At 37.9% G+C, this 25,149-nt stretch overlaps 1 protein-coding gene across 2 annotated transcripts in view; it reads right to left on the bottom strand.

Annotated features, from left to right (window-relative positions):
* Window positions 1-25,149, bottom strand: part of CNTNAP5 (contactin associated protein family member 5) — an 825,683-nt gene that overhangs the window by 400,080 nt on the left and 400,454 nt on the right. For both annotated transcript variants that reach the window (XM_032353926.1, XM_032353927.1), the window contains exon 7: window positions 21,397-21,540. In XM_032353926.1, the coding sequence (XP_032209817.1) occupies window positions 21,397-21,540 (144 nt within the window). The remainder of the gene's footprint in view (window positions 1-21,396; window positions 21,541-25,149) is intronic.

The following is a 25,149-nucleotide window of genomic DNA, read 5'->3' as shown; positions in this document are numbered from 1 at the left end:
TTAACAATTTCTGGGAGACAATAAAATAAGTGAAATTACATGTAATCTGCTTAGCTTGGTGCTGGTCCAAGGACCATGCAATGAAAATTGGAAGAAAACAATAAGAGAGAACACAGGTTCTGAGCAGCAGCCTCCTTCCAAATAAATCCAAGTCATTCTCCCACTAAATCAAAAATTTGTCAAATGATGATTGTATTCCAAATAAAATCCATCTAACGAAAAGCTTTCTTCCATGGTGGAGGGGCTCGTCAAAAAGGAGATCCTGTAGTAATAGCATAATTACCATGGTCTCCTGATGACTTGTGAGTGAGGAGTATCTGACAGAGAGAGTTCTGGACACCTAAGTCTTTGCCATGTGATCACGGAATGAATCAGATGAATGGTCACAAACAAGACTTATTTTTCATACAGAGGGACAAACTTCAGAAGATGCAGTTCTGCTTCTGGACACAGTGGAAGAAACACCATCATGGTCTAAATGTGAGTGTGTAATAGAGGGAACAGCCCGAAATGCATTGAACGGTGAACTCATGGTCTCTGGTTTGTCCCACGTTTGCTAAACATGCAACTGATTGTCATTTTTTCATTGGTCACAGGAGATGCTAGCCAGCCCTCAGAGAGCACAAGGCAAAGATGCCCTCATTTGCCAAACTAGAACAAGGAGCTAACAAAACTGAGAAGAAAGACATTCACGCAAGTAGGCTTAACTTGTGCCTACTTCACAGCTGGAGGATTGAGCATAACCCTTTGCTTATGTTAGAGGAGGTCATGGATATACATGAGACAGTGTAGACTACAGCAGCCGAAGTTAACTGTGGCTGAATTTTCAACCTAGGTGTTACCCTTGCCTTATCTCTCTGCTAAGGGATCCACCTTATTTCAAGATTGTTCCTTCCTTAACTTGTGCTGGCTTCACAGACTGCAGGTTATGAGTAAAGGGGCCATCAAGGAAGAATTCTTCATGGGCACTTGCCACTTGTGGGCATTTTTCTCCAGTCAAACTTTGACCAAGTAATGATAGGCACCACCTTTTTCTGGTTATCTTGGTTTGGCAAGTGCATTCATTCCCAAGGCATTTCACTCTCAAAGATAATCTATTCCTGCCTGTGATAGTGATTCAAGCCATTGAACTGTTTTGTGGAAGGCACAGAGAGTTGTCCTCTGCTTTAAATGATAGTCTTAAAGACATGATAGATAAAAGGCAGGTGAGGAGCAGGCAAGGTCAATGTCCTCTAACTTATTCTCAGTCATGTGGTTTGCCACGACTTCCTACCTCTTTTCTCGGACTACATGCCTGACAGTAAGACTCTGGCCTGCTTAGAGCTGACAGGATAGAGGAGGGCAGAGGTAAAACAGTTGCCGGATTCTGGTCTGGGACCTACTAGCCACCCACTGGCACAGCAGAACATGCAATGGAACTGAGGCAGTTGGGATGCTGTGGCCTTGAACCTTGGCAGATAATTAGATTGGTTCCCCAGGGGCGAGGGAAGGAGGTGCTCCAGGGCACGCACATGTATTTTCACAGTTCCCGGTCCCCAAAAACGGGCAAGCCCACACCATCATTGAGTCTCTGTTGTGGGGATGGGGTGACTGTAAGGATTGGCTTTAGCTGGAAGGTGGGCATCATCCAGAAATCCATCTACCAGATCTGAGACCCAAGTTCTCTAGCCCTGGAGACCCCTAGTTGTCACCCATCTGAGAGAACACCTGCCTACCCCTGCAGAAAAAGAGAGGGGAAAACAAAACAAACAAAACAAAGCAAATGAATCTAAAGAGTAAACCAATATTTATCTGTTGAAAAAAACTCGAGGTCATCGATCAAAGTAGGCTGGGAAAAGAACTTGACCAAAGTTAGGATGAGTCTGAATCTAGCCTGGGCAATAAGGCTGTGGTTAGACAAAGGGGCTATGTGAGTCCACTGAGACTTCTCAAATACTGTTACAGCCAAGTCCCAGTACCTCCCTTTCTTGGGACCACAGTAGAGATGATATGTCAGTTGTGGCTGTCTTTCTGTACCAGAAAAATGATTTTTAAGACCTCAGGGGAATATAGCAGACCCATCTTGAGGTTCTGCTTACCTTGACTCGTTTTAGAGTTTCCTAAACGTGCACTTCTAAGGGTTATGTTGCTGTGCTGAGCTGTTATTTACAAAGCATTTTCATTGTGGGTGTTTGTTTTGTTTTTAATCATCATCCAGACATCACAACACCCTGGTGAGTAAAAAATAAAGCCAGCAGTGCAAGACTGGGTTTCAATCAGGAGGCATCAAACAAAGCCAATCAAGCATTTATAAGCTGGGGGAAAATGATCTTGATTCAATCTAATTTGTGGGGAAAGATTTCAAAGTCAGTTCTTGATTTTCCAAATGAGTACAACCATTTCTAATTTGATTTGTCTGAAAACTCCCAGGACTGACTGGCATGCTATCGGCAAATGTAGAGGAAAGGCTGTCTTGTAAGCTAAAGCTATCTTTCTGATTCACAAACTTAGGAGAAGCAGGGTGCTAAATCAAGGCATTTTTAAGTGTTTAGACAAAGATAGGCTCCTTCATTCTTTTATTTATGTATTTAAACAGATATTTATTAAGTAGTTTCTATAGACCAGGCTCAGTCTTAGTGGCAAGGACACAGCCAAGGAGACAGGTAGGCTCAGAGCTGTGCACCTGGAATTTCCACTGCACAGGGTGGCATCACAGGTATGATTAGGGCCAGGAGGTAGAAGTCTATGTTGATGGGACAGCATGTAACAGGGATTCCTGAAGTACCTTTTGATTTGGATGATAAGTAGGCAGAAGTGGGAGTGGGGATAGGATTGGGGTGGAGGGTGAAAAAGCAAACAGGACAGCCACTGGAAAGAAAGCCATGACGTAGTTTTGGAATTTAAGGAAGACTAGATGCCTGGCATTGGTCTATACAGGTAACACATTGTTTCTGCCAAAGAAGGCCTTCTAGGATAGAGATCATGGTCCTTCTGGTCTTTCATTTGAGGGATACCTATGGGAAACATCTTTAATAATGAAGAGAATGTCCCACTTATAACTGAAGGGCCTGGATACACTGGTAGGTGGTTCCCCACATAGCCTGCTTCTCCAGCTTTCCATGAGCTGGCTACATGTACATATCAGTAAACAGGGACCCACTGAGAGGCACATGCTGGCTTTGGCTTCAGAGACTCTCTCTTGACTTTATTCTATATTTCCCACTTTGCAAGCTCCCAGTTTCAACTCCTTGGCTATGGAGTCAGTGTTAGATCCATGCCTGTGTGTGCCCATTTCTGGCCCTGTATTTCATGCTTAGTCCTCTACATCAAAGATGATTGACCCCTCCTGAGTTTCAGGTTTTGCAAACAATGGTGTCTTTTACCTAGAAACAAACCCCAGAGGAGGTCCTTGGGAGCTGGAGAATGAAAGGGAACGACAAATAGACAAAATGTTAAACTGATAACCTCTCAGGTTTAAGGCAGAAGATAAAGCTGTAACTACCTTGAACACTCCTTAATTTCTATTTCCAAATATTGTGCAAAACTATTTGAAAATATGAATCAAGAAGCTTAAGAATATTAACAGTCCTTTTTGACACTTTACTTTCACTTCTAGAAATCTATATTCAGGAAATAATCTGAAATTAAACCAATATTTACACACTAGGCAACCATTATTTATAATAATACAAACCTGGCTCTAAAATTAAAATAGTTATGTAAATCACGGTATATTCATACGACATACTATTTTGCCACCACTAATAGCAATTTTTATGATAAGCATGAAAATTGCCTTTAAAATAACATCACATGAAATGAACAGAATACAAATTGCAGGTACAAATCAGATAAAATATACCTATCTATAAATATGTAGGTATAGAACAGAGACCACTTTGCTAAATAGCGGCTCTAACTGGCTTGTGGAATTATGGGGATTTTTATTCACGTAATTGATTTTTTCTCCATTTAAAATTTATTTAAAATGAAAAATTAAACTTTTATAATGGAAATTTAAATTAAATAGTTTTCCAAGTATTGTTTGAAAGTTTTCATGACAACAATATTGAGAATTAGTAGCTGCTATAAGTGTGGATTATTGAGAGAAATAAATAATAGCAATTAATTCAAGTAGGGATAGAAGAAGCTGGATATGAAACCCAATGACTACTAGTTTTCAAGTGGTTCCCACAACTGAATAAGATTTGTTCCCTCCATTGCAGTCATTAATTATGTGTCTACCCCAACAAAGTAGGCAAAGGTGACAAGTCATTATGGTAACCAGTCAAAAGAAAGTGTCATGTGTGAGCATGTATGTATCAGTGTGTGTGTGTGTGTGTGTGTGTGTGTGTGTGTGTGTGAGAACAAGTATTTATTTTTTCCTTTTAAATAAACTTTCTTGTACAAACTGCTTGGCCTGCAAACAAAGCAACTTTCTACTCTACAAGCATGTACGTTATGCCTTTATAGACTAAAAATTAACTTCAGTGAGGAACAAATGTTGTTAGCTCTGAAAACATAGTATGGGCTTCTTGTGTCTTAGGAAAAGACTGAAATGTATCAAGTGTGTGTGCAGGGCAAGTACCTTTACCTGGTCTTGAAAATTAAACAAATTTACAGCTTAAAAATGAATGCATTATAAAAAGCAGCTTCTCAAGTTTATCAATAATGATTTAGAAAGAAGAAAATATCTAATTCTGATTATTATTATCTCTAAGTAAACATTTTAAAAGTTTTCCTAATAAAAATAGGCTTAAAAAATAGAAGCTAAAACTGTCATACCTATATTTGGGGTGGTGAATATGCTAAATTAACACTGTCTAAGAGAAATAGAATGTGAGGCACATAGGTAATTTCAAATTTTCTGTAGCAGGATACCTGGGTGGCTCAGTTGGTTAAGGGTCTGCCTGTAGCATATGTTATGATCCCAAGGTCCTAGGGTAGAGCCTTGAGTCAGGCTTCCTGCTCTGTGGGGAGTCTGCTTCTCCCCCCTCCCTCTGTCCCCCCTCCACCCCAGCCCCTATCCTTCTCTCTTTTGCTCTGTTCTTTCTTTCTCAAATAAACAAATAAAATCTTTAAAAATAAATAAATATATAAATAAAGTTTTCTGTAACTATATTAAAAAGAAAGAAGTAAAATGAAAGAGATCAACTTAATTAACTTAATTTTAATTTGAATATTGGGCATTTATATTATTTAATATTATTATATAAACAAATATTATTTAAACATGTAGTCAACACTAAAATTATTGAGGTGTGTTTTTTATTTACACTTTTCAGCATATCTCAGTTTGATCCAGCCACATTTCAAATGCTCAACAGCAACACATGGCTAGTGGCTACCATATTGGATTACACAAGTCCAAAGTGTCCTTATAATAGTGATGGTAGACCTTGACACCAAAGTAAAAACTGTAACACTTATTACATGAGAATTCTCATATACTGACCTTTATTGTTCAAAGAGACTTGGGTAAAGATCCCTAGTTTACCTACTGAAAATCCATTCTCCTTGCCTTTCTTATAGTTGAACTCCAGTTTATTTGAGGTAGCACTATGTTCAAGTGGGTGGTTACATGTCCCCAGTCCTCTTGCAGATGTGTATGCTCAGGTAATTTAGTCTGGTTTATGAGGTATGGCAGGGCAGAAGCATTGGTTGGGACTTCCTGGAAGCCTTAAGAAGTGCTGACTTAGCTGGCAGGGATACTCTTTTGCCTCCCTGCCCCCCCTGCTCCCTGCTGAAGCTTTTCATGTAGATATGATACCTCAAGTTCCAGAAGATTGCTAGGACTCTTAGGATAGAAGTCACAGAGTAAGAATGGCTTCCTGAAAAGGTGAAATAGTCTGAGCTTCTAACTACTTCCTGGGGCTTCTAGTCTCTATGTTAATATTTTGTTGAGGGGGCAGGGGAGGCTATAGATAACTAATACAAATACTTCCTGTGGTCTTCAGATAATAAAATTTTAAGTGACTGTTATGATCTGAATTGTGTTTCCGCAGAATCGATATGTTGTTACTCTAACCCCCAGCACTTCAGAATGGGATAGTATTTGGAGATGAGACCTATAAAGAGGGGATGAACTTAAAATGAGGTCATTAGGGTCACCTCTAATCCAATCTAACTGGTGTCTATACAAGAAGAGGAAAATTGGACACAGAAAAATCAGCTGTATGGAGACACAGATGAGAGGCCAGTTAAAAACCTAGGCAGAAGATGCCCAAGTGCAAACCAAGGAGAGAGGTCTCAGGAAAAAACAAAGCTCCCAATACCCTGATCTCAGAATTCTACTCTCCTGAACTATAAGAATGTAAATTTCTATTGTTTGAACCAAGCTAGTCTGTGGTAGTTTGATATGCGATAGAGGCCTTCTAAATAATTCTCCTTAATGAAATGTTTGTGTCGAAAGGTATTTCAGACAATGTTCTAAGGTTTTATTTATTTATTTGACAGGGAGAGAGAGAGAGCAAGCACAGGTACAAGTAGGCAGAGCAGCAAGCAGAGGAAGAGCGAGATGCAGAGCACTGAGCCCGACAGAGGGCTCCATCCCAGGATCCAGAAATCATGACCTGAACCAAAGGTAGTCACTTAACTGACTGAGTCACCCAGGTGCTCCTGAAAGGCATTTAGATGTTCTAAAGAATGTTTCTCAGTCACAGTGCCAAACTAAGTTAATCACGAAGTTTATCCAATTACATAGTAACCATCCTGGATGGGGAAACCACAACTACTGATTCATACAGTGGTTTCTCTGTAGGCCAGAACTACTTCTGCATCAGGGACATAGAAATCATTAAGTGGGGGTAGATGTCCTGAAGAGCATGTGTTTTTTTTTTTTTTTTCCAAGATCTATTTATTTATTTACTTGAGGAGAGAGAGAGAGAGAGCACATGCAGAAGGAGAGGGAGAAGCAGGGAATCTGATGGGCGGCTTAGTCCCAAAACTCTGAGATCATGCCATAAGCCAAAGACATACTCTTAACTGACAGAGCCATTCATGTCCCACCGGAGATCATCTTCTCATTCTCTGCCTCAGGTGGCTAAGTTAAATGGTATGGGCGCCTGGGTGGCTCAGTTGGTTAAGCAACTGCCTTTGGCTCAGGTCACGGTCCCGGAGTCCCAGAATCGAGTCCTGCATCAGGTTCCCAGCTCCATGGGGAGTCTGCTTCTCCCTCTGACCTTCTCACCTCTCATGCTCTCTCTCACTGTCTCTCTCTCAAATAAATAAATAAAATCTTAAAAAAAAAAAAAGTTAAATGGTATTAAGGATCTTTTACTTATAGGTGACGATCACTAGGTTTAGAGAGGAATAGCCTCCCTTCAAAAGATGCTTCTACTCTCCAGTGTTAAATAAGGAGGCATTCTCACTCTAATCAGATGCTGCAAGTTGTCTTGGTATAATAATCATTCCAACACAAGAATAAGTAAATATTTTTTAAGTACAAACTATCTGTAGTATGCTAGTTTCCTTGCTGGGAATTCAAATTAGTCCTGTCTCCTCCTATTTAAAAAAAAAAAAAAAAAAAAGAAAGAAAAGAAAAGAAAGAAAGAAAAAAGAAAAAAAAAGCCATTCACTTATTCAACACTTGTTGATCACCATTTTTCTGATGTACTGTTACTTTAGCTAAAATTCAGAAATTTGGTGATTAGAGCAGGACACACAAAATATTCATAAAGCATATCATAGCAGATGAACATGGCTTTGGCATCAAAAAAGCCAGGATAGAGACTTCCTAACTATGTATCTTGGATGACTGGCTTTAATAGCATTACACCATGTTTCTCAACTTCAAAATGAAACCACAAATACTTGTCCTTTCATAGGGTGAGATCAAAGATGGAAATAAATTAATATGAAAATCAGTTGACAGAGTATCTGGCATATACTAAATGCTCAGTATATTACTATTCTCATTACAGACTATGTTGATAAGAAGGAGAAAAAAGTTACATGAGATAATATTCTTTTTGAAAAAGAAAACTGGAAAATCTACATTGACACAGCATTTATAGTTGACTTTGTTTGATGGGAATGCAGGTGATTTTTTCTTTATCTGCACTTTTTTGTGTTTCCCAAATTTCCTATAATCTGTAAACATGAATTCTCTTGTGAAAAGTGGGAATTATATATCATTTTTATTACACTTATTGGTCCATATGCTGTTAATTTAATTATATTGGTGGGAGGATGATTCTTGTGCTTTCCCAGAGCACTATCAGCTCTAATTATCTCACACATTTATAAAACATGGGGACCCACTATTTCTTAAAAAGGGTAAGAGGTTGTGAGGATATCAATCACAATGCACTGAAATTGAAAACATGCCCTGGTTATAAATACTTGATTTTATGAGTAAAAACATGAAAAACAAAAACAAAACAAAACAAAAAAAACAGACAAAACAAAACAAAACAAAAAACCAAGATGCTTAGATTGTCTTAATGGTTTTTGCCAGTCATGACACTGTTAAACGTTAAAAGTCTGGTAACATTCATGTGCTTTCTAGTTTCCTGGAGGAATCGAGGACTACTGATTCAATATGGGGTTTTGTATTTGCCCATGAATATAGAATGATGAACATTCACCAAAACCTCAGCCTATAAAACTAAATATCTTCTGGGGCTGCCCGACCTTCCATTCACCTTGAGAAACTAGCACTGAATGCTCCATCCTCAGGGTCTGATTCTCAGCTGTGTTCTTGCAGCACTCTACAAAATCATACTGTGCTTAGAAGCTTCCACAATGCATCATCCAAAACTGAGGTAAATGGTGGATTTTAGGGCATGCCCTCAGCCCCAAATCTAGTCAGACTCCACATTTCTATAAGATATATCAACTGTGGCTTGTACAGACTAAATGTGTCCATTTAAGCCATATTCTTGACCTCAGGGTACCTTTCTTAAAGTTCTAGTCAATCATCAAATTTTAAAATTATTTTTAAATTATCCTTATTATTTTTAAAAGAGAAGACTTTTATTTAGCTACTGGACTTATTGATGCAATAAAGACAAATGACAAATATGAATGTCCTTCAAAGGGCTTGTTTCCTTGGCAGAAGCAAGGTAAATTTTGGAACTTATTGTTAGGGAGGAAATTGATGTAATAATTGACCACCTTGGGTGAGAATGGATAACCCATGGGCTGACTTAGGAATAGAAAGATGAGCCAAACTAGGATATTAGAGAAAATGGTGGAAAGAAATGGCAAAGAAATAAAACTATTTCAAAGGAGTGGAGGGAGTTGCATGAGAAAACCTTTAGGTAAAATATAGGAATAAGTTTTAGGAGAATTGTGGCATAGCAAATCCTCATCAGAGGGGTACATTGTTTGGGTGATTCAAATGCAGGTCTGCCTATGGCACACATCAAGCTTTTTTGAGTATGAAAAATACTTTTCTATGTAGTAAATTACATGGACCTATAAAAGAGAGTAAGTGTAGTTTCATTATTTTCTATTGAGGAAATAGATAATGACAAAATGAAATAAATTAATACTTCCCTATTCACAAGAGCCTGTACCTGTATTTAGAGTTTGTGCTCATACACCTGTGAGGCATGCTATGATCACCCAAGTCCACACGCAGGTGATGTTAAACCATGAACACGCACGTGCTTCCCTTTGTCTTCCTTACCCTCTCTTCCAGAAGTCCTGTGCCTTTTGGTTTTTAACCCACAATTTAAAAGGAAGAAAAGAGATTAGAGATTGTGTCAGTTACCCGTTTCTGAGTTTCAGCTCCAAAGCCCTTCTTCTCCCTGTTTTGACGCTGAGATTGGACCCTGAAAACATTTTCCGCCCAAATGTTAGGATTTGCCAGTAGAGGGCACGACAGAGCCACTGCAAGGACATACCATTTGGCCGCCTTCTCTACTGGGTTCCTGTCCTCCATCATTGATGGTCATTGGGGAACCCACTAATTCTTCATGCTTGAGCTCCAGCTGCGCCCTCAGCTAGCACTTTCTCCACTGGTAGCAGCTCCCACAGGCAGCTTAGACCTATGCTGGCTGGCAAGCTTTGTTGCTGTTGGCAGACTGCATGGTCCCAACCACCCACTTGGACCGGGTGTGAATCTCAGCCTGAGAGGAAGGCAGGGGGAGCTTTCCTTGTATCTAGTTCCTTCACTGTCTGTTTTCTGGCAGCCTAGAGAAAGTACCTGATTTTTTCTAAGTGCTCATTCTAGACCATTGAGTCCTCTTTTACCCATGTTAGCGGTTACTACCCTCTACTTGCCAATATATTTTTAAAACATATATATAATAAAATTTTTCCTTTTCAAACAACCTGATCCTGGACAGAGATGTCTTCTAAATCTTGTGGCACAAAGTGAAGAGCTTCTAAGAAACACGTCCACCTGTCCCACAAGGGACTCAACGTCAGGTCCCTGCTCATTGAGGCCCTAATGATTCAACCAGGAGAATTTATATAAGATTATTAGGAATTTATAAAGACACAGAAAAGGTTTGATTTTATTCATGATTTGTAATTTAAAATGTTTTCTGGAGCTCTTAACTTACTGTCCGCCGATGGACTTCAGGGGTATCTAGTGATCCAAAAATGTTATACAAAAAAAAATGTTTTCATAATTTTCATTCTATTCTTCAAGGGATATGTGGCTCCTAAGATATTTATAATCACTGACCTAAAATATTTAGAGTTGTTCTTGCAGAAGGCCATTTACACAACAGGATAGACATAGTCATAGGACTATGGTCTTCATGGGAAACATACAATGAGAAATGGTGAGCAAAATGGGACAATAAAAATAATTATAACACTATCATTAGCTATTAATGATTCAGTGCCTATAATATCCCAGGAGTCACCAATCTATAAAGCAGGTGTTTTTTAGTTCTACCTTGAAGATGATGATACTGAAACATGAAGAGGTCAGGTAATTTGGTCCATCTTCTGCAGCTATTATGTCATGATGGTGGGAATTAATCTTACTGCCTTCAAAGATTATACTCTTCTTCAACACATAGTGCCTTCATTATGTACATTTTAACGTGATGAGTGGCACAGAAAGTTATGTTTATTTTGTTTCCCAGAAATACTATGTCCTCATTTTGAGTTTCCATGCCCCTGCTCAAATTACCTTGGAATTGTCCTATTACAATGGAATTGTCCAAAGAGATGTCTTTCTTCAAAACCTACATCAAGTTCCTGGACATTCATGAAGTATTTCCTGAACCTCCTAGCCTGTGATTTCTCTTCCTTAATTCTTGTAATGTATTTTGCACCCTGCCAGTAGTTTTCAGTGGCTGGGGAAATGGTGTTCAGGAGCACAGTTGGGAGGGCAGGGCTGTAGTCAAAGTCAGAAAGCAAGAAGCTATAAAACCAAATGGAATCATTGAGAGAATCAATGAGAGTAATCAAGATACCCAAATTAATAAAAAGTATATGTCAAACTATTAAGGCAAGAGAGAATAGGTGAGGAGGGGTGGCCATCAAAATGGTGACCAGGAGAATAGAAAGCACATGATAAGGAGATAGGCAAAGTATGTCTATTGGCTCTTAACTTTGAGTTCTGAAATTGTGATGCAATGCCAAGGTTGTGGATGCTGGGGCAAAAAGAGGCTTAAAGTTTCCCATCCATTGAAGGTAAGGATCATTTGCTATGAGCACAGTAGATACTCTATAAGTTATGTATTGAGATGATGACGATGAATCAAATGCTGAGTTATGTCATGTAATAGAAGTGTGAGTGTCACAACAAAGAAAGCATAATGGAGCTGAGTGATGAAAAGTGCTCTGAGGCAAAGGTGGGATCTGGAATGGCCACACAAGGCTAGCAGGCACAGCACATCTGACACTGCATGATTCCCAAACCCATGGTGGATTCTGCCTATGGGTCATAGCAGCTTCTTCTATGCAAGCTGGACCTGGAGCCATGATTCTCCATAGCACTGTGCTCCAGAGAGCCACAGACAATCCACTGAGGTAGACATAGGCAGGGTAGAAATGCAGTGGGTTCATACTGGTATACTCTAGGGAGGTTCCATCTTTAAGGTTTTGAAACTTCCTATAAAACCCCAGCCCCAAAGATCCTAAGGGGCTCCCTGAACCTAGTGTTGTCTGCCTGACTGCCAGTTCTCTCTGGGCCTCCGCATAAGGCAGCAACTCAAGGGTCCGTGATTGGCACAACCTGGGGGCTTCAGTACTCTGCTCAACTTCAAGAAGTCATTGAACATGTTGAGTCTCATCCTGATTCGAACGTTAACCTACTTGCAAGTTTAGCAAGTTAAGGATGGATGGTTTGGGACTAGGTCAGGGAAGAGCCAAGGGAGAAAAGCAGCTCAGTGCAGGAGCAACATGGAATGAAAAGGCTTAGACGTGCATATGCATATGGTGAATTCCAGAAACATGGAACCATCTAGGCCTGGCTAGAAAAGAAACAATGACAAGAAAGGAGGGGGGAAATAAACTTCTAGATATTGGAGGAGCTGATCATGAAGGACTCAAAACCCAAGAAGTTTCCATCACAAAATACAAGAGTCACTGGTTGCAAAAGGCTGAAGGAGACAAAAAATCCCAATGAAGACTCTCTGCCACATCCTTAATTGCAGAAGGTAGAGCCTGGCAGCGAGATGCTGGCAACTGGACACGCTGAGAGCTGTGAAGCCAGTGAGGAGCTCCAGCCAAGATCACAGCCACATGATTGTAAGGCAGTTAGGCTCTTCCCAGGCATTTCCTCTGCTTCTCTCTCTCATTCTGGGGATGAAGGCAAGGATTCTGCCCCAATGCTCATACATTGCAAGGGATGTCCCAGGGAAATTTATTTGGCGATGAGCAAACTACATGGGACCATTTCTGAAACATCTCATTGGGTCTTCAAATCCGAGGTAAGCAGTGCTATCACAAAGCTGCCCAGGCTTGTATTTTTTTTTCCCCCATTTTGGTGTGAAAGTCATTCAAGGCCCTAGGAAAAAATAGATGTATAATAAAAATGAATAAAAGCTGATGGTGTAGTGCTTTCCAAAAGAAGAGGAAGAAGACTGTGAATGACACAGCCACTGACTATATATCATTGACTTTCCTGGGTCCTGGGCATAAAGCATCTTTCAGTATAAAGTGTGGATAATAATGTCTGCCCCTGTCTGCCTCTCACAGAGGTTTCAGACACAAAGGAGTGAATACAACCATACGTCCATCTGCCACTTCCCTTTACTATCCTCTGATATTAGCATCGTGATTTGTGGCATCCTGATTATCTATAAGACAACGCTCTGAAACAAGGTATCTTCAAATGAGGGGACTATCATTGCTGGTATTATTGGGGGAAACATGAGCTATAAAAAACACACTCAGGTTATTAGCTGGAAGTTTTGCAGAAGAAAAGAACCTGAGTTGATTTCAAGTATCATTTAGACATTTTCTTTTTCTTTTTCTTTTTTTTATTTTTATACCAAGGTATAACTAACATACCATGTTATGTTAGTTTCAGGTGTATGATCTAATGATTCTACAATTCTAGACATTTCTCAGTGCTCATCAATTTAAATGTATTATTGATCCCCTTTAGGTATTTCATCCATCTCCCCATCCACCTCCCCTCTGACAAACACCAGTTTGTCCTCTTATTTAAGAATCTGTTTTGGGGGGATTTGGGTGGTTCAGCCAGTTAAGCATCTGCCTTTGGCTTCGGTCCTGATCCCAGAGTCCTAGGACCAAAGTCCAGAATCAGGCTCCCTGTGCAGTGGGGAGTCTGCTTCCCCCTTCACCCTCTGCCTGCTGCTCTGTCTGCTTGTACACTCTCTCTCCTTCTCTGTTAAATAAATAAATAAAATCTTTTTTTTTTTTTTAAAGACTGTTTTTGTTTGTTTGCCTCTTTTTTTTCTTTGTTTTGTTTCTTAGATTCTACATGACTGAAATCATATGATACTGGTTTTTCTCTGACTGACTTACTTGACTTACCCTCTATGTCTATCCAAGTTGTTGCAAATTAAACCCACTATTTTAAAAGAAATTTGAATATTCAAATGAGGGGAAAGTATGAGGTGGCACTGGCAGGAGAAGCAGGTACTTCTACACACAGTGTGTGTGTAGGGAAACTGGTACAGACTATAAACAATTGAGTCTAAAGTCTGTAATTATTCATCCCATAATCTTCACTCCTGGTTATCTATTCTGAATTTTAGAAAATTACCTTTTCATTATGTTTACGATCTCCACATTATTTTTGGTAGTAAAAATTCAAGACACTCAAAATTTGAACACAGTAGAATCTTTAAAGATTTTTTAAAATGTATTAGAAAGACAGAGCAGGGAGCAGGAGCAGAGGGAAATGGACAAGCAGAGTCTGCACTGAGTGTGGAACCCAATGAGGGACTTGACCTTGAGATCATGACTGAGCTAAAATCAAGTGTCTGACACATAAACACCTGAGCCACCCAGGAGCCCGTAACCACTGTAGAATCTTAAAGGCACTCTGATAAATTGAATTAATGCTTAAATTATATTTTATATAAAAAGATTAAAAATTTTTAATAAAAATTTTAAAGATGAAGCACCTGGGGTCTTCAGTCAGCTGCCTTCAGTGCAGGTCATGATCCTGAGGTCCTGAGGTGGAGCCCTGCACCAGGCTCCTTGCTCAGAGGGGAGCCTGCTTCTCCCTCTGCTTCCCCACGTGACCCCTGCTCATGTTCACTCTCTCTCTTTCTCTCTCTCTCCTCTCTCAAGTAAATAAACAAAATCTATAAAAAAAATTTAGCAATGTAAAACATATTTTAAGAGAAAATATTAGCTATAAGGAGCAAGATAAAAAGTTGTCAATAAAATATGGTCCATGTTATATAAAATATAAATTTAAAACATGAAAAATGAGAACAGATGAGAACAATGTTTTGTTCTCTGGCTGGTTTTGTGTTTTATTTTGTATATTCCAAATATTCATCAAAAATATATAGAAAACATACAACTTTAACATTTTTAAAGACATTTCCTTTAATAGCTTCAAGTAATGATTTTACTAGATGAGCTACAAAATTGGCCATCTTAGAAAAACAAGTCATAACATTGATTTAAGGTAGAATGATTTTCAGAGAGGATGACCATTCCACTGTTAGTTCATTTTTTTAACTTTACATTACATTATTCCTCATACAATCTTGAAACTAACGTTAATGTATCCACCAAAAGAAAGGAAGCAAATTTTCTGGAAGCTAATAATTTAGGTTTTTTTTTTTCCAGGTTATGAGGAGCATACAATAGAGAAGCAGGTGGTGTGACTGTCAGAATGGTCAAATGATAGTAGATGACAGTAGGAATGTGGAGAGAGAAGACATGCTATGTTAGCTGCTTTTTCAAGGGATTCCTTCCATCAAGGAAAAGTATCATTTATCACAGAGCATACTCACGGAGACGAAACATAATCCTGGGGACAAACTGAAGAGCTTATAGGCTTCACTAGACACCAGGGACTTTTCTCTGAGCGATTTTCATGAACTTCTGGGTCACAGACAGGTAGGGCAAAGGTTGCTTTGCCACTGTGTGTGTGTGCATGCATGTGTGTGTGTGCATATACAATGTAAGTGTGTGTGTGATTTCATGTGCATATTATATTATATTTATCTTATATTTATCTCTGAGTATATTTTCTTGGCTTCGGAGCTACAAGAAATAAACAACCACACTGCACGGAGTATTGTGGCAGCAGATGCAAACAAGAGACAATAAACCTCACAGAAGCCTGCTTCTCTTACCTATCTGTATGCCTATTACATCAAGTCTACTGGGCAACACCTTTTTTACATTCTTTATTTCAATGGAGCCCATCATTTGATAAAATCTGGACTGGAGACGGTCATTCAATTTCCTCAAATGAATTAGGTAAATAAGTTTGTGATAGATGCACTCAAAATCCACTCCATGGTTCATACGGTTTGGAAATAAACGAAACTTCAGACTCAGGAAAGTAGAACCTAAGCTGTCGCCGATCTACTTTTTAATTTGTTGGGGTCATAGAATACAAACCTATGCGTTTAGAAATGCAACGGCTCTCTCAGCCATTCTGTTACTGCAGGTGTTGGTCTGAGAAGACCACGAGTTTCCCAATCAGCTGAGTGGAAACACATTCCGGGATTGCATGAAGAGATTTCAGCCATGAGGCTGGGAGTATCATTCTGTGTTTAGCATTTTGGCTACCACCCATTCAATTCCTTAATTTCAATTATTTGGAGAAAAAGGCACAAAAGTGAATTGATATAGTCTATTAGCTCAAAAGCCAAGTCTATATCCATAGTCCTGTTATTAGCCATTTTCCCCCTCTTCTGTTGGAGAAAATGTAAAGGAACAAGACCATTTCTACTATGTTCTTCCTTTAAATGAAAAAAAAAAAAATCATTTTAAGACCTACAGTGAAGTAAGTTAGACCTCAGCTAACAACCAATCACATTATTCTCCTTGCCTCTGGATGTGAGGATGCAACCCTCAGAAAGCAGAGCTGAAAGAAAGCAGCATTTCTTGTGAAGTGGAAGAAATGAAATTAATCATTTTCAGGAAACTAGCAGGCAATATATTTCTTATGTTATGTATATAATAATCCACATTACAGGTACTGTACACACACTTCAATGGGCCATTTACTTTCTGATTGTTTATTATATGGTGCTGTATTAGCATAGGATGAAAGATTTGAGGAAGAATAGAGAGGTATTTTTTATGTCTACTTTAAGCTGTTAGTTTTACTGCATTTCAGGATGTGGAGGATCGTCTTGTAGGCAAATCGAGCCATAAAGACTAAATTGAATTATCCCCATGGAACAGCTGTTAAATCTCCAGGGAGTGGGCAGGTCCCACAGAAGGGAATGACAAATTGCAATAGGGATGCTCCCTGAGTGCCAGCGGCTAGAGAGGTTTGTACTGGATGAGGCCAACGCGGGCACTTCCTTGAGCCTTTAATCACATTTTGTAATGTATGGGTGTTATCGTACCCTTGCTACCTGATTTGTTGATTCCTCAACTCTTCCTGCTCAACTCTGAACTTTCCAAGACTCCATAACTATGAGAGTCTGTGAACACTGGCAAAGGACAAAAACACCATCCCTTTCAAAAACCCTTACTTAGCACAGCAGTGACTTAGTAACTTGGAGCAAAGCTGATTTTGTAGCTGATATTATGTCTTTGGGGGAACACTTTAAGCCTGAGTAGGAGAATAAAACAGTTTTTACTTGTAATTAACAGGGAAAACTCTCCCTTCCCTCACAGAATTCCTAAAGGAAAAAGACTAGGTATATAAAGGTGTGTGTGCACGTGTGTGTGTGTGTGTGTGTGTGTGTGTGTAGTGATATGAATTCTCACTTAAGCAAGGTGATGGAAGCAATTTGGAATAAAAATACATTTCACTTTTTTTTTTCTTTTAAGTTTTGAAGGTTAAAAGTAATGGTTGTCTACCTGCAAAGTAAAACAGTTTTCTTGGGATTATTTTTCCCCAAGTACATTAGTGCTAAATGGATCTTTGTGCTTCATATTAACAATACCACCAATTAAACTCTGAGGAATGAAGTATGCTAGCAATGTTTCAGGCAACTTGGTAAGTGCTAGAGTAGTATAAAATCAACAAAACACTTATTAAAGTTTTGGTTAATCATTCTCTCAGAAAAAAGAGATGATGAAAAGCTTCCAATATTCAGAAGTTCATTTTTTCTCCATGTTCTCTTTTTTTGTTGTTGTTGTTCTGTGCAACCAGCACATTTTTAAATATATGTCATCATTAGGGCACCTGGGTGGCTCAGTGGGTTAAGCCACTGCCTTCGGCTCAGATCATGATCTCAGGGTCCTGGGATCGAATCCTGCATCGGGCTCTCTGCTCTGCAGGGCGCCTGCTTCCCCCTCTCTCTCTGCCTGCCTCTCTGCCTACCTGTGATCTTTCTCTATCAAATAAATAAATAAAATCTTTTAAAAAATAAATAAAAATAAATATGTGTCATCATTAAAGATATTTATAACACATAATATGTATGGATATTTCCTTTTTGAATATAGCCCTGAGGATTTTAGTTATTTACATGGAAGGCTCAGGCTAGCATACTTTCGAACCTGTTTATAAACAGTGGATGTAAACAATATCACGAGCTCCTTGTGTTTCAACACACTCTGCCAACACCTTGCACAATGGCAAATGGTATCCTGCCTTTCATATGAGTTGACATTCATGTCATTACTCTAAACTAAACTCCCAGTAGTGTGGGATCTTATTGCCAACAGGCAGACTGAACTCAATGACACTAGTATATTATGAAATATTCGTTAGTAATGTTGGGGAAGGGATGGGCATGAGTGTATTTTACATGGCTCAAGTCTCCTGAATGAGGCTGAAGAAAAATATCACCACCAATCTAGTGATTAGGTCAACTGGGAGATGGACAACCTAAGTACACATGGATAAGATAATTGTCAAGACCCCTGAGCATGAGCCAGGGATGGGTAAGTAATATCACTGGATCTCCTAGAACCAGAGTCAGAGGACTAACCCTCTCTTAGCACCATCCTTACTCTTCAGAATTACAGGAGAAATTTGGTGCTAACCTTTTAAAATAATTGCAACCTTTAACCACACATATGATTCCCCTCCAGCAAGCCTATCTCACACCCTGGAATCCAATGGCCACTTTAAAAAATGCTTTACCTATATAAAATTCAAATGCCCAAATGAAATAAAGTATTCATTATAAGGTCTGCTTATCAAGGGGGAAAGTAAACATCAAGGTCATTTAAGTCCCATAGGTTTTCTACAGTCTGCTGGCCAGATTACAAAGAGAATCAGATTTTGCCTGTCAAATGATGCGGTGGCCAACTTTTGTCATGGCTTTTGGAAGAGTGTCAGTTAAAAGGAGTTTCACTTCTGGGAAGATGGAGTAGTGTAATTTTCTCTATTATCCCCACTAAGTACAACTAAAAACTTCTAGACATTATGTATAAAACAAACCTAAGAAGACTGAATGGTGGAGAAAAGAAAGTATGCTTAAGGTTCTTGACAACCAATGAACAACAGTAAAGAATTCCCCAGATTTTCTTTTTGTCTCATGCATCTTAGAGTTGTTGCTGAGAAGTCAGCAACCTGATGAGACCAACTGGAGCAGGTAAAAAGTAAATCCCAATCAGATGCCTGCTCTCTATGATCAAAAGCCCAGGAGAAGGAAAGCTTAGTAAGACAGAATATCTTTAGACAATAACTGTTATCTGCCAGCCAAACACCATACAAAGAACTCTGACCCTATTTCCATTCATCCATGCTATAGCAATGTTTTGAAACCCCTGACCAAGACTGGGTCAGAAAAGACTGAGTAGGGAGCAAGAACTTTAAGCTTTGTCAGAGTGTAGCAAGCTTCTCCCTGTAGTAACAGTTGAAACCACATGTTTGGTACAGCTTGGATTGTGTACCCCCACTCAGCAGTTGTGAGCAACCCCACCCACTTCCTGCAGGGATGGTGTTGGAGATGTTTTAGTGCCAAGTCATGACTTTCATCACAGTCTAGTGATAACAACGACATGCCCACACACATACACACTGTGATGGCAATGGAGGTCACATGGAGAACAGTAATGAGGTTCTCATACACATCCCAGCCAGTTGGAGGTATCACTGACGAGCTGATGGGGAGCTGGAGCTCTCATTCTTCTCCACCGTACCCTTAGGTGTCAATGGAGTCTGAGTGGAACACCTGGATACTATCCCCACCCACCTAGGAGAAATAAGGTAAAATCCCCTCTCCGCTATTGGAATAGTGTCAGAGAAAGGCAGCTAATAGAAAATAGCTATTATGATTGATCATAGCATACTTCCTAAAGTGTTCAGGTTAAAATAAAAATCTTCTTGTTATATAGCAAGAAACAGAAAGACCTCAAATTGAATTTAAAAAGGTAATCAATAGATGCCAACACTGAGATGACAAAAATATTGTTAGAATTATGTGACAAATAGTTTTAAGCAGCAATTATAATAAAAATCCATCAGGGAACAATCACACATGTGAGACAAATAAGAACATAGAAAGATCCAGCAAAAAAATAGAAAGTCTTAGCAAGGAAATAGAAAAGGTAAAGAAGAACGAGATGAAAGTTTTGGAACTGAAAAATACAATAAAATAATAAAAATAATTACAAATATGCACAATAACCAAATGAAGAGAGTAAGGAAAGAAGGAGTGAACTTGAGGATCTTACAATAGAAATTACTCAATTTGAACAAAAGACAAAAGAAACCAAGACAAAAACATGAACAAAGGGTCAGGGACTTGTGAGATTATGACAAAAGATGTAGCATTCATCATTGTGGAATTCAGAAAAGAGAAGAGAAAGAGAGGACTAAAAATTACTCAAATAAATGGCAGAGTTTGGAAAAAGACAACAGCCCATACATTCAAGAAACTGAATGAAATCCAAACAGGATAAACATAAAGATATCATATCATTCAGCACATAATGGTCAAACTTCTGAAAACAAAAGACAAAGGAAAGATCTTGAAAGCACTGAGAGAGAAATGACAGCTTATCTATGGGGCAAAATATTTTAATAATAGTTAATTTGCCCCCCAAAAAATTGAAGCCAGAGGAAAGTGACCTAATATTTTTCAAGAACTGAAAGAAACAACAATCAAACCAGAGTCTTCTATACAGGGAACATATCCTTCAAGAATGGAATAGCTACCAAGACATTATAGATTGAAGCACAGCTAAGAACTTGTCACCAGCACACACCTTGAAACATGGCAAAAGGAAGACAGCCATCCTGTGTATATACTAAAACACAGAGACATGAAATATATGAAGTGAAACAGAACTGGAAGGAGAAATGAACAAGTCCACAATAATAACTGGAAATATCAACACCATTGTTGAGTACCTACTATGTACAAGGCACTCTGCTAGGTATTGGGTATGCAGTGGTGAAAAAGAAAAAAGCCAGCTCTGGCTCTCAGTCTATTGGGGAAGATAAATGTTAATGAATTAGAAAAGGATATAACTTGCCAGCATGATAAATGCTACAAAGTAAATCTCAAAAACACAGAAAGTTTAACTCCTCTTATTCAAAATTCCACATTTTAATATAAATACTAAGGAGGTAAACACGCAATTCACAAGCTATAGAATCTGTGGCTCTACTCGCATTTCCCAGAGATAATAAAGGACTGAGGCTAATACAAGGTAAGCTGCAACACTCCCCACAGCTGGCACACAACTGATAGCCAGGAAAATGGAATTCTCTAGGTGCCTCTAATGTATTGTTCCTCCTGATAACGCAGTTCACACCAGCTCAGTTCCTGCCTTTTCTCTTGCTCTCCACTTTCACCTGGGAGACTGATAGGACCTCAAAGAATATAATATAAACACATTATAAAGAAGTTCAGGAGATGGGATGGGAAAAAGACTTACTCCAACGTATTAGAAACCACCACGCTGAGAAAGGTGTTGACTTACCACAGTGTAGATCTGATGCTTTCGTCTTTTAGCCAGGTCAATTATATTTATTCCATTGTAGTAAAGGTTTTCAATACATCCATGGAAGTTTTTCTTTAAAAAGGTCCCAGGTTTGCCTGGTACTGGAATTCCTCCAAAACTAAGCTTTATGAAGAGGGGGGAAAAAAAATCAGCTCTTAGTTATAAGCCCTGAAGGAGTAGGAAAGAAAAGTAAGCGAGTGAATTTTAGTAGTTTCAATTGTATGTGTGAGCCAAGTGGCTCAAATAATTATAGATGCCACTTGATTGCACATTTAAAAGGATACTGATTAGCCCACATAAAAATAACTATAATTGCTTGCTTTTTAAGGGCTTATTTTACAAAACTTTCACTTCCTTTCTGAACCTTTTTAATACTAAATAAAACAATAATTTATAGGAGGGAGAAATAAAAAAATCAACAACTTTATATTTTTCTCTTGTGCAAACATCTGAGAGAGTATAGCCAAAGGAAAGCCAAGGGACAAATATAACATACCTCTGTTCACCTACAGAGAGACCTAGTTTAAAAGTCTGTGTTATACCAAATAATCCTATGTACATGATTATTTCCAAATTATTTTCTGTAAAGATGGAAGATAGGGAATAATCCAAATGTTCCATACAATTTCCTTAAAGGAAATAATCAAGAATTAATATGATGGAAACTTACTTAGTTGTCAATAATGGTGCTTATATATGTGATAAAGCAGCAAATGAACATAATGTTGATTGAGAAATCAAGTTATGATGTCAACAACAAAAAAATTATTTATATACTATAGACTTGGAGGAAATGCACTGAACTGCTAATCATGGTTGCTTTGGGAAGAACATGAGATACTCATTTTGTTTTTTTGTTTTGTTTTGTTTTGTTTTGTCTTACTACCATTCTTTCCAGTAAAATACTACAAATTGTTTTTGTAATATTAATACTACTTAAAGAACAAACTTGAGTGGTTGTGAATATTCTTACCATTATACAAGAGAAACAGGATAGTTTCTATAATCATGTTTATCACAACAGGATTCAATGTGTAAGCCAGGTTTTCTTCAGTGTTTTGAAATGTTACCTTTAGCAAGAATTTAAACCATATTGATGCTTGAGTATGTCTCAGGAAGATGTGTTCTCCCAACTAGAATGCCTTTGTTTTATATGAATAGCTACTCATATATCCAGGGCTAGTTCTAGATGTTTATTTTTTCCTCAAAAATTCCACACTATTATAGAAAAATTGTAATGTGTGATAAGGGTTATTAATCCTGCTGTCTACTTTCACTTGTCATTGCTTTATTCTGTTAGGAGAATTATTTGGTATTTTGTCTATTTTATCTTAAAGTTGAATTTCAGAATTGTTTTACCTCAGATAGTCCATTGGAATTTCGATTAAGAATTTGTTATTTCCATTGACACATTTACTTGGAGTAAAATGGATATTTCTGAAGTATTTCATCTTCCTATATAAGTACACAGTGTCTTTGTCTATTTTCAAATGTTTTTGATGAGACCGCTCATTATGTTATCATTTTTTACCCTAGTTGATATACTCATCATTAAATTATTTCCTTTGAATTTCATGCTTTTAAAATTTGCTATTGTATGGAATCCTTAAAAAAATAATAATAAAAAAAAAATGAACTCATAGATAGAGAGAAGAGATTGGTGGTTTCCAGAGACAGGGGGTGGGGCCAGAGGAAAGGAGTAAAGAGGAACTCAAAAGGAACAAACTTCCAGTTACAAAATAAATGTAGTGCACCGCATGGTGTACTATAGTTAATAATATTGTATCATATGTTTGAGGGTTGCTAAGAGAGTAGCTTTTAAAAGTTCTCATCAAACAAAAAATAAATTTGTAATTATGTGTGATGATGGACGTTAACAAGACTTATTGTGGTGATCATTTCACAATATATACACATACTGAGTCACTGTGCTGTATACCTGAAATTAATATACGTCAAATACATCTCAAAAAATTATATTATTTAAGAATTGTTTCCTTAATTAAACATTTTGTCATATAAATTACATAAATATCCCCTTGTTTTCATTATCCAGATAATTTTATATTAAATAATGTATGTTTTAGTTAATATCATTGAACTTTTAAAGGGGATAGTCATAAGCCATATTTAAAACACTTTACCCTCTTCCAAGTCAACGTTTATATATTCTTCCTTGCTCCATTGTCTTTGTAAAAATTTTCTAAAATCTGTCCAAAACTTTTTAAAGATTCATTTATTTTAGAGAGAGCAAGAATGAGCAAGAGAGAGAGAGAAAGCACAAGGCAGGGAGGAACAGAGGAAGAAGGAGAGAGAAATTTAACCAGACTCCTCACTCAGGGCAATGCCCTATGCAGGGCCCCATCCCACCACTCTGAGATCAGGGCCCTGAGTTTACAACCTGAGCCAAAACCAAGAGTCGGACACTCAACAGACTGTGCCATCCAGGTGCCCCTATACAAAACGGTTTAAACGATATTAAATAATCACAGTACAAAACTTTGCAAAAAAATTGTATTTTTATATATTTCCCGAGTACGTAATACTGATTCTGACTCCACATACCTTAAAGAAATATCCTTCTACTCCTATTTAACACATACATAATTTATTTACTTACTTATTTGTTTATTTGAACTGAGAATTGAATGCTGTTTTATCCATCGTTTTTTTCAGAAATCCAAATGAGAATACAGGGTATTTTGTTTAAAGTCCTGGTGGGTTGAATTATATTAACAGATCATAAATTAATAGATTCTCTTTGATTGAACCACATGTGTGCTCCATTTTCCCTGAAATACATGTGCTCATATTTTAAATAGTAAATGAATTTGAGCTCTAATTTCCTTCTTTTGTCAAGTATTTAGATCAAGTCTAGATTTATCTCTGAGAACAGCTATGGGAGTTTTATCTTTGATTCTATTTAAGGATAGCTCATAAAGCTTGGGGAATACTCAGAAATTTAAAACACTAACGAATTTTAGTTCAGAAAAATTTTTAAAATTCTTTCTTTGATAACTTATATAAAATCATCCTTGTTGATCTGTTGCAATATTCAAATATTTTCAACTTGATTCAGTTACATTAAAAAAGATCCTTTTCTGTTTTCTAAATTGTTGCCATAGTTTAGTAAAAACTAAACTGAAAATTTATTTTTACTTATTTTTAATAAATAAAATTTGTTAGAGAGATTTAGGTTCACAGAAAAACTGAGAGGAGGGTACAGATTTTTCCCATACACTCTCTGTCCTCACACATGCATAGTTTCTTTAATAATCAACATCATTCACCAGAATGGTACACCAATTTCAATTGGTGAATGTACACTGACACCTTATAATCACCCGAAGTCCATAGTTTACATTACAGTTCACCCTTGGTGTTGTGCATTCTATGGGTTTGGACAAATGTATAATGCCATATATCTACCATTATGATATTATACAGAATAGTTTCACTGCACTAAAAAAAATTCCTCTGAGCTCTGCCAATTCATCCCTCCCCCATGCCCCTCAACTGTAAGCCCTGGCAACCATTAATCTTTTTCCTGTCTCCATACTTTTTCCCTTTCCAGAATGTCATTCTGTTGGAATCATAGTATGTAGCCTTTCCAGATTGGCCTATTTCACTTAGTGGTAATATGGATTTAAAGTTTTCCCATGCCTTTTCATGGCTTCATGGCTTCATGGCTCATTTCTCTTTAATGCTGAATATATTCCATCTGGATATACC

The sequence above is a fragment of the Mustela erminea genome, chromosome 8 (assembly GCF_009829155.1).
Source record: "Mustela erminea isolate mMusErm1 chromosome 8, mMusErm1.Pri, whole genome shotgun sequence".
NCBI classification, from domain to species: Eukaryota; Metazoa; Chordata; class Mammalia; order Carnivora; family Mustelidae; genus Mustela; species Mustela erminea.
The sequence above is the reverse complement of the archived record's forward strand: the minus strand, read 5'-3'. Positions and strand labels throughout refer to the sequence as shown.